This window comes from Hydra vulgaris, chromosome 07 (genome assembly GCF_038396675.1).
Source record: "Hydra vulgaris chromosome 07, alternate assembly HydraT2T_AEP".
Lineage (NCBI taxonomy): Eukaryota > Metazoa > Cnidaria > Hydrozoa > Anthoathecata > Hydridae > Hydra > Hydra vulgaris.
This window is the reverse complement of record NC_088926.1, coordinates 35805044-35816665: the sequence shown is the minus strand read 5'-3', so window position 1 is coordinate 35816665 and position 11622 is coordinate 35805044. Positions and strand designations below refer to the sequence as shown.

At 26.6% G+C, this 11622-nt stretch overlaps 1 protein-coding gene across 1 annotated transcript; it reads left to right on the top strand.

Annotated features, from left to right (window-relative positions):
• Positions 1-6: 6 nt before the first annotated feature.
• LOC100202790 (cyclin-Q) lies at positions 7-2207 on the top strand. The gene is made up of 5 exons (XM_065801758.1): positions 7-724; positions 802-887; positions 1517-1649; positions 1727-1951; positions 2026-2207. Exons 1-5 carry the CDS (start codon positions 566-568, stop codon positions 2125-2127), a joined length of 705 nt encoding a protein of 234 aa, XP_065657830.1. The 5' UTR covers positions 7-565; the 3' UTR covers positions 2128-2207.
• Positions 2208-11622: the final 9415 nt, after the last annotated feature.

The window sequence follows — 11622 nt, the reverse complement described above, 5'->3', positions numbered from 1 at the left end:
CTAAGTGAAAAAAAGTAATCTTTTTGTGACTTTCAAATCCAGAGTCCTTTTTGGGACTCGACATCCCTACTTTTGCCATACCATTATCATTTCCTACTCTTCTTTTCTTTGTTTAAAAATAAAAAAAGGAGGAGGTCATACATTTTATTTGTTTTATAACATTAATAGCATAGTATCAAAATACTGAATTATTTTATTGGTATTATTATAAAGAATTGTTGTTGATTACAATATCACAACAGTTTACTATGATTAGGTCATTATTAAAGCCGAAGATGGTTGAGTATTTAATTTTAAATATTTGTTATTAAAAGAAGTCAAATGTCCTTTTGAAAGTTTTTCAACTTGAAAAAATCTGTCTACTTTAATTTTAAATATTTTAATCAAATTCAGTACAAATTCTTTTATTACTGCCTAAAATGGCCTAGAATAGCCCCTGACAAGTCTTAAGTACCCTATTTAAGAGACTGCTAGGAAAGGGTTAAAAAAAAAGTATATTAGTGATGTGAAATATTAAAACTATGTTTTTAGTGTACATTATTTATAAATATTATGCAAGAAAAATATGGAAGCATATTTAGAAGATCATTTCGTTGTTATAAAATTTATTTGTGATGCAGCTAATCATTTAGAAGTTTCCTCACAGCCAAAAATTTTGGCATGTATGCTGTATCATCAATACGTTGCTTTGCAGAAAAAGTTTGAAGAAAAAATTGAAAAATTTGTAAGAACAATCATTAAAGTTTACTTAGTCTTGTTACTAAGAAAAATATTGTAAGTTTTTAATAAAATATGGTTTAGTTAGTTGGTGCAACGTGTCTTTATTTATCTGCAAAAATTGAAGAAGAACCACTAAAAATTCGTGATCTTGTTAATGTATGTTATAGGTAATTCTTGTTTGTTTTTTTAATTCATCGTGGCAATAAGAATTTTTGTTAAAAATTATTTATCTTAATGCTAACTATAATAGTAGTTTCCTAAATCTGACAAATTAATCTATGAGGTAAAAATAAAACACAGGTAAAATGCAGAAGTTTTCAACTGGTAAAATGTGGAAATAAATTGTGAAAAGTTCTCCTAGCCCTAATCATATTGCTGCCATAACCCAAGCCCTCAGTTGATGTGGCATCACTCTTTTTCATGTTCTTCTTAAATCAGTTGATGTGTGTACTGAAGCCCCCAACCCACTAACCTTATTAGAAATTTTCACATTCTGGTAGGTGACATTTTAAGTATCTTAAGTGACTAAAGCACTCTTAACTAAAGACTAAGAAACGTTACCTTTTAAGTCAAAAAGAAAACTTCTCTTCATCTGCTTCATAGTTGTCTGCTGTTTTAAATGTAAGTAAGAACAAAAAAAAGGAAAATACACATTTATTTCTATTCTATTTGTTCAAACACTCAACATATTATATTTTAACTTAGCATGGTAGTTTTAACTCTTAGCCTGATTTTGCTGCCCATTAGTTTATAAATAAATGATTTTGATTGAATTGATTTGGGAAATATCTTTTAGAACACATCATAGTAAAAATGAACCATTAGAAATTGGAAAAATGTATTGGAACCTAAGAGATAGTATAACCACGTGTGAACTTATGTTACTTAGATTATTCAACTTCAAAACATCATTTGAAACACCATTAAAAGTGAGTATTTTTATCTGAATTATTTTTTGCAGTGCTTCCAAAATATTGTTGTAAAATATTTTTATTCTTTTTTACAGTATTTAGTTCATTTTATGAAACTTATACATCATTGGTGCAATAGATGTATACTAAATAAAGCCAACGTTTATCAGATTTGTTTTAATATAATGAATGATCTGAGTTACTTACCATTAGTTTGTCATTATTCACCAGAACTTCTAGCAGCATCTGTTATATATACTGCTTTCCAAGTATTAGCTTTAGAAGTTCCTCGTGATATTAATTCTAAAGAATGGTTTGAAGTAAGAGTTTAATCTAAATTTTTTTTGTATTTATTTAACTATAAATATGCTATTTTATAAATTTTGGTTTTTAGATTTTCTGTCCAGGAACTATAGAGGAAAATTTACAGTCAATAAGTTATGAAATCTTATTACTTTATGAGTTTGATAGAATTGCATACTCAAGAGAAATTTAATAATTTTTTTCCATTTTTTAATGGGATTTAAAATATTTTTAAGTTACTGAGAATTAAAAGTATATAAATTTACTTTATATGCTTTACTATATGTTACAAGCCAATTCATGCTATATGTATGTGTGTGTATACATAAATATATACACATAAAGATATATTTTTATATATATATTTATATATATATATATATTTTTATATATATATATATATTTATATATATATATATTTATATATATATATATATATATTTATATATATATATATATATATATATATATATATATATATATATATATATATATATATATATATATATATATATATATATATATGTATATATATATATAATGTGACTTGTTATGAATGATATATTCTTGTGATATACGCAGCTGTGAAAGATTTTTAAATATATTTGATACATTTTTTTTTTAAAAAAAAACCTTCAACTTTTTCTAAATTTTTTCTCTTTTCAACTTTAATATTAGAAATGTGATTTAAATTGAGAAATAAATTTACTCATAAAGATTTTAGAACATGTTGTTAGCAACAAAGTAAGAATTGATGCATTTATCAACAATATTTAATTTTAGGCAATAAATGAGATACAGTCAATTTTTATTGCAAGACAGGTCCAAGAAAGTTTCTAGCAATGACTTGATTTTTTTATTTATGCCTTTGGTAAAGCACCTTGAAAGGTAGGTTTTAGACAATTATGGTTAAAAGAAAGGTTAGGACAGTTGTCATTGCTATGTATAAAGGGGTCCCAACAGCAATAAAAGTAAGATATAAAGATGTGATATTGTTGAATGAAAAAATACAATGACTGTGTCAATACTTTTTGGGCCTGTTCCAAGCTTAAGGCCCAAAGTTAATTAGAAATTAATTGTCTAGTGATGTATTAAATCTCAATTATTTGTTTGTTTTTTATCAACAATAGTACACCACTATTTAAAAGAAGTGGATTACTGTTGATAAAAAATATTGCTATACAACACATATCTTTAGTATATTTAATAATGAATAACGGGCTGTTAAAGAAATAGATATTCAATGTCTGGAACAACAATTGACTAGTGATAATGCATGGAACTTCAATGGATAGAAAATAATTGAGGAACTTATATTTTTATAATAAATGTTGTGTGTAATACACCATAAACTTTTTTGGAGTGCTTCAGAAAATTTGGACATGTAGAATATGAATCTTTAGTTGATTTTTTATCAGCACATAGATAAAAAATTGTCTTAGATGTAGAAGAAATTTCAACGATAATATTGAAGTCATAAGAATGGAAAATAGTGATGATGATGGTGGTGGTGGTGACTATGACAATGATAATGATATCTTTTAAGAAAAAAGTTTATTTATTTATTAGTGTCAAATTTATTTCTGTTTTATTTGAATGATTTTTTTTTTTGTATTGTAAAGCTTAACTTACTAGACTACGATAGTTACCGACATTTTAAGTGTACAACTGATAACTTGTTACATACAACTTACAACTTAATGGATGCTTGTTAAACACATAGTAAAAAGTTTTTAAAAAAATATATAGACAGCAAGGTTCAGTTCAAAGTAAAAAGAGTTATTTAATAATAGTATCAACTTTTTAAATTAAGGTATTTTAAAAGATAAAATTTGATTTTGAAAGTGTATACAATAGTATACACATTCAAAATCAAAGTTTTATCATTTAAATTACCCAATTTACATGTTTAAAATTATGATGTTACAAATTTTATAGTAATTTAAAAAAATCTTTGTTGGTTGTAAGTTCACTGATATTTTTCTCTGTAAAAGTGTCTGTTAATATAAAGGTATTTTAATAAACATGTAATTTAATTTATGGTTTGTTAAGGATAAGCTATGGTTTACAATTATTGTGATATGTGAATATTCTGGAGTCTTGGCTGAAAAAAGTTATTTGTTTTTCTCCAATCATTTTCTCAAGCTTGTGTTTCATTTTATTAAAACTATATTTAAAAAATTTATGTATTAAATATTTTGATTTCTTTTTTAAACATATTTTTTATTTAAAAGTATATTTCTTGAGTTACAAATACAATAGCTTAAGTATATATTTGTGTGTCATACATGTAAACGAGTAGAAAATCACTTCAGAAAATTTCCCGATGAGTTTTGATGATTCCCGATGAAACTCCGTGTAAAATGAAAAAAATTAATTTTCTACTAAATTATTTTTTTTTATATATACTTACTATATATATATATATATATATATATATATAATATATATATATATATATATATATATATATATATATATATATATATATATATATATATATATATGAAAAATTTTAAATGTATTCTGCAAAAGAACAGAGCAATAGTTTAGTAGAAAATCACTTATCAATGTTTTTTCCATTTAACACGGTGGTTTCATCAATAAGATTCATCAAGAAATTTTCTGAAGTGATTTTCTAGTTTTTTATATATATATATATATATATATACACACACACACCTCGGAATTAGGAAAAATGAAGTCGGCAATAAATTGCCGACCTCAAACTGTTAGAGGTCGGAATAAGGTCAGCAAAAAAAATTTGATACAAAGGGGTTACCATAAAACATAGAAACAAAGTCGGCAAGTCGGTTTTTTGCCGACCTCAAACACTTAAGGTCGGCAGATTTTTTTTTTTTTTTTTTTTTGTTATTCACCTCCTCAAGGCCGATAAAGCCACTACAGATGAGGAGGTTACTTAATAGTGGTTATAACCCTCTCTCAACTCTATAACTCCGAAACACAAACCTTGACAAACAAGGCCGCTGCGCGGAGAAACAAGTTGAGCGCGGTACTACCAGGGACGTGGTGGGGATTGAACTCGGATAGGTCGGCATTGCCGAATGCCGACCCTAATTCCGAGGGTTGTGTGTATATATATGTGTGTGTGTATATATATGTGTGTGTGTGTATATATGTGTGTATATATATATATATATATATATATATATATATATATGAGAGTATGATTAATGCTGACTGTAGCTTCTATTTATGTAATAAATTTTAAAAAAATAACGATGTAAGACTTTTTCTCTCGGATATACCTATAACATAATGTCAATCGAAAAGTTTATTTTCCGTAGGCAATAAAAACAGTTTCGTTAATATATTGCAGTTAATGCAACTATTTCACAAGTTTTTATGATCATAGATTTGATAACAAAAAGTTTTAAAAGTTAATGTCAATTATTTTGTTTTTTTAATGTAAACCGGACGTTTTTTGTTCTTTTGTTAAATTCTTTAATAAACCTCTTTTTATAAAGTCTATTATTAAGGAGATAAGTGTAATTTCATTTAGTTTTAAGCATCGACTTGATTGTTAGATTTTTATGCTATTCGTAATTGTTTGTTGTTGTTGTTTTTTGTATTTTTTTTTTTTTATATATATTCTAAATCGCCTAGCTTTTTATTTATATAGGTGAAATGTATTTAACTATAAAACGATTTGTATTTTGCTTAAGTTAATTATATTTTGGATTTAAATATTGATTAGTATCTTTTTATTTAAGTTAAATGTATTTAAAATATTAACTAGTGCTTAGGCAATAATGTCGGCTGTACACATTCTGCTATATATATTCATTGCGATTATAATCCTGTTATGTGTGTTATCAGCACTTGCTTATTTGTGTTACGAATGTCAAGACATATGCCCTAAATATAGTTTGGTTAACAAAAGAAAGTTACTAATCAGCGAAAACCACCAGCTTCTTAAACATGAAATTCCTGATAGTGGAACTAATGTTGACCAGCATTCAAGCGGTACAGCTCGATTAGTTAATGTTCAGTCTACGAACTGTACTGATTTTGTACTTAGCAACTGTGAAGAGCAAGCTAGTCATTTAAATGAGTGCAACCTTCAACCACCGCATTCATTTAGCGCTTCTCAAAGTAAAGAAATCAATAAAATTTCTCAGAACCATACACAGATTATGCATAGTAACGACATTAAAAAAGAGACTTCTCCGTCTCCTTTTGAAATAAATGAAAACGTTCAAGAAACAATAAAAGATGCAAAGGTATTAGTTACTCATCAGAAACCGCCTGTTGCTGTCAAACCTTTAGTTCATTTACCTTCATCGCAACGACATTCTTATATACAAGAAACGGATTTTTCTATAATACAAAAAGCTGAGAGTCAACCAGCTTCTCAATCGAATTCATTACGAAAATCTTTAAAACCTAAAGCGCCACCTCCTCCGCCACCGCCAACTTACAACGACAATGTCAACGATTTTCCACCACCACCTCTTCTAAGTGAAACATCTCATCTCCATAATTTGCGTGCAGAAAATTATTTATACGACGAATAACTGTTTAATTTTAAACACAAGTTTGTGTTAAAAATATTAAAAGTTCCGAAAATTTGAATCGAAAATTAGATTCTATAACTTTTACATGATTGCAACCAACTTAGCTATATATCTAAAACTTTAAACTCAAAGAAAATTTAGTTCAAGATGTCTTTAAATGTTTAGTTTGGTTGCATATACTATATTCATCATATTTTTGTAAAAATACTCTTTATACTTTTTTATACTAACATTTAAATATCTTTGGTTATCTTAATTCTATTTTTTAATTTTTTTTTAATTTGTATTGGTCTTATTATTAATACCGCAAAGCAAAGCACTGGTTTGTAGTACTACTAAAAACCATCGAAATCAAATTAAAAACCGCATCTTTAAATTTATTTCTTATACTTATTTTAAAACTGAAAACTATGACAAAAAGAAGATGGTTTTACACTTTGGAGAGTATTTCCATATTTAGATATATATTTATAGTTCCATATTTAGACGACCAATATTTTTTTTAAATCCAACTTGATATTTTTGAATTTTCTTTATAATTTTTGATAGTATATTATTAAAGATGAAAAACTCTGAAATTTGAAATTGCATATTTTGCAGAATAAATTTTTTTGGCATTCTGCTTTTCAAACGTATATAACAACATTTTGCTGAGGCAGAGACTTATTATTTAATTATTTAAATTTGATTTCTGGTTGTTGTTTTTTTCAATCAAAATAACTTTTAACTAGCGAATTTGAATTCCTTATCTGAAGATTAACTTAGATACTTATCTGAAAATTAACTCAGATACTTATTTTAAGCTTTAGCTTTTTAGAAGATTTGTTTCAAAAGGAAAGCATTCAATGCATAACGTTCAGCGGTTCCAAAGTTGTTTTGGTCAAATTCCGGCAATTTTTAATTAATATTTTTTCTTATAAAATCAATTCTTTAAAAAAATAACAAAGCTAAAAAGAGTTAAATTAGTTAATCTTCAGGTAAGGAATTCGAATATGCAAGTATTTAAAAACACTCAGAACGCAATTTTAGATATTCAAATAATAGGCCCAAGCAAATTGTTAAGGTATGCGGTAAATTTTAAAGCTAAAAACTTCAATTTAAATAATATATGTTTGGAGTACAAAATGCAAAAAACATTTTTTTTCGATCAAAAAATATGTTCAGATGGGCCATGTGGATGCATAAACTTAATCTTTAAATCATCATACTCTTTATCTTATTTTCAAGTGATGCAATTGATGCGTACATGCATATTATTCGTGCTTGTGCATTAGTTCAAAATTTAGTGTACTTTCATTTTTCATATTTAAATTTTTGTTTATATTGCATTTATTTTGTTGCAAGTGTTCTTATGTAACATGTTTTTGAAGCACACAATAGTGAAATCTTTGAGTTCTTGGTATTGCTTTATTTATTTCTTTTTTCCCCTGCTTTTATTTTTGTGTGTTTATTTAGCTCTAACATGAAGCATAAGCTCTCTTTTAATTAGAAAATTTTATTGTTTGGATTTTATGTATGCAAATTTCATAGATTGCATTAACTGTTAGTATTGGATTTTCCTTTGGTGTTGCAAACTTTCTCTTGATGTAGTCGTTTTACTGCAATACCTATTGCATCTCAAGAAGATTTGCAATAACTGCAAAAATATTTAACATCAAATGAAGTTTTCTGAATAATGGCATAGATTTAGAATATTTTTTATATTGCCCTCGCGTTAATCAAAAATTTAATAAAGTTAGAAATCAAAGCAACGGTTTCTTAACATAGCATTTCTCTAATACTAAAAAATGCAAATTGCATATTAATAATATACAAATTGCTTTTGTGCATAAAATTATTATTTTCTTAAAACAATATTTACAATCTCCATTTTACAAAATCGCACGAAAATGTTATTACACCACACGTTCAATACTTAAAAGAAAGTTAAAAATACTGTAATGCGCGTGCGATCTCGACACTGGGTTAAAATGATTAATACAAAAATTCGTGGTTTTAAATATGAAGTGCTGGCTATTAATCTATACCTTTAAAAAATATATGTAAGTTCGTCGCTGCACAGCGCTACAAGAGATTTGCTCGTGGTTGTCACTTAATACGCATACAATAAATTAAAATAAAATTATGTAGTTGTATGAAAACTCGCAAAGAAACTTTTAGAGAACCTTTTCATCAAGAAAATTAAATTAAAAAATACTCATGAAATTTAGAAAGCAATTTTGTCAAACACATTTTGATGTTTACTATTAAAGCTGTCTAAAATTGTAAAAATACCTGCCCGGGTACTCGTCGAACGAACCGGAGAGTACCCGTTAAAAAATAATTTTTTTAATAAATGTTGTTCTTATAAACGTTCAATAAAAACTTTTCATTTAATAATGTCATTTATTTAGAGTTGTTCTTTTTTACTTATATCTAAGTTTTATTTTACTTACAGCAAAATAAAACTTAGATATAAGTAAAAAAGTCTACAGTCTAGAAATATTAGTATGCCCACTACTTCAGTTTCCAAAGAGGAACACGTTTGATAGGCAACATGTCCAGCAATCGAGAAAACTCAATCAGATGGCATTGAAGTTGCAAGTATGCATATGTCCTTGCGCCCTAATATAACATTTCTATATATTCCGTTTTTCAAATTATGAAAGAGTTTTGTCCAAGAGACAAATTAATAAGCAAGTTGGAAAAGATCTTATTTACGTACATAAGAATAAAATATACACTTGAAAAAATTGGGATAAATATAAAGAACGCAGACACTCTAAGAAGACCTTAAGGTCTTTTCACAGAGAACCGCTGTTGAAGCTTAGACATTTCTTTCATTTGAAATTTATCTAAAAATTATAGACAAAAGTTTCACTTTTTTCAAAAGTGCAACTTTTGTCTATAATTTTTAGATAAATTTCATTTTCTCAAAATCAAAAATATATGGTCAAGTAATCATCATTCAATGGTTATTATTTGATATTTTAATTGAGTTTTTCTATTTCATTTTCTATATCTACGACTAATTTCTCCATTAGTTGCATGTTTGTTTGTTTTTTTCCTTTAAAGTATATGTACAAGGTCAACAATAAAGTATAAATAATTAGGATGTTACTTTTTTCGTTTATAGTACTGATCTTTATTGTATTGATAAATATTAATCTTGGTCTTCATTGTATTGATAAATATTTAGTAAATACTTGTAATGTAATTTCATGTTCTTTCTTCGTCTGTAATAATGTAAACTCTTCTGTGATACATCTGTACAATGCTACTCTTCTGGTATAAAGGTTTATGAATATCCACATACATATACAAACGCACACACATATACACATACACACATACACGTACACATATCCAGATACATACATACATTCATACATACATACATACATTCATGCATACATACATACATGCATACATACACACATATACATACATATACACACACACATACAAATATGTATATATATCCATATACATATAAACACATATATATACACATATACATACACATACATACACACATATACATGCGTATATATATACCTTTTTTTGTTTGTTTTGTTTTTTACAATTTAGAGAGTTCGTAGTACATATACAAAATAAGAAATATATATACATGGTTAATAATACAAGTTTAAATAAAGATCAAAAAACTAGCGCAGCAATTATATTTACATTTAAAGTCGTTCAGTATAAAAGTGTAAATAAAATAAAATATATATAAATATATATAAACCAAATACCGTAGTCAATGTAACCTTTAATTATATTCAAATAAATGTATATAAATAGTAAATTTAAATTAATATCGCATAAAATAAATCATTATTTAGAAATTTAAGTGCTAAGTATAATTTAAAAGTATGCAAGTATATTATCAATTGAAAAAGTTACTTCTTTAAATTTTCTCTTAAAATTAACTCCACTCATAAGAAAAATCAATATAAAAATTAACTCCACTCATAAGAAAAATCAAAATTTTTTAACAAAATATTGTTCCATAAGAAAGCTCCACGAAATGAAATACAGGTTTTACCAAAGTTTGTTTGGATAATTCGTTGATCAATAGAACTATAACTTCATAAAGAATATTTTTTCTTTTAAAGAATATAAATCAAGAAAGGGGTTGGAGAAGGTTAGTATCATCAGCAAACTTGATTGTGGTTAATTTTGAGGCTTTAAAAAGATCCTTTACATAAATTTGAAACAATAGGGGTCCTAGTATAGGTTCATGTGGAACTCCACAGATTACATTTAGAAGGTAAAGAAGATCCTTAGACGTGGACATATTGTTTGCGATTTTTTAAGGTAACTTTTTAGTAACATTAAAGCTTTTCCAGTAATACCATAATATTCAAGTTTTGTAAAAAGTATTTCATGGTCAATTGTGTCAAACCCCTTAGATGAGTCTATAAAAACACCTAAAGTAAATTCTGATTTTTCGAATGATACAATTAAGCTTCGAGTGAGATGAATTATTCGTAGAGTTGTTTCTCTTGAAACCGTATTGGTTCATGTAAAGTATATTATTAACAGTCAGATGATTGTATATTTGGTTAAACAAAATTCGTTCTAAAACTTTTGTGAACAGTTGTAAAACTTTTGTGAACTTTTGTAAAACAGTGAGGACAGATATTGGATAATAATTACTGATATTTGAGGGTTTACAACCTTTAAATATTGGTGAAATCTTGCCAATTTTTAATTAATCTCGAAAAATTCCTTGATTAGTTAAGGTTTGAAAAGTTTATACTTTATATCAGGGGTGGCCAGACTTTTTAGGATACGATCAAAGTAAAGTTAAAAAAAACTTTTACGGGCAAAAAATATTTATTTCTACAAAAATATAGGTGACTAATAACTATAATTATTTGTATTAAAGCAAAATAATTATTAAGAGAAGTAAACTTGACCGTTTGAAAGTTTTTTGATGTCTGGATTGATTTTTGAGCCAGATAAAAGTATCACATTACCAAGATGGTTGTCTGCTAAATATACAAAATGTTTACCGAGCATTTGAAAAAGTCTCTGCGGGCATTTTTTTGCCTGCGGACAGTGGCTTGGCCACCACTGCTTAATATCGTCGTATGAATCTATAACTATGTTACAATTTATGTCATCAAGACCAACTGCTTTGTTAGTTTTCAGCATTTTAA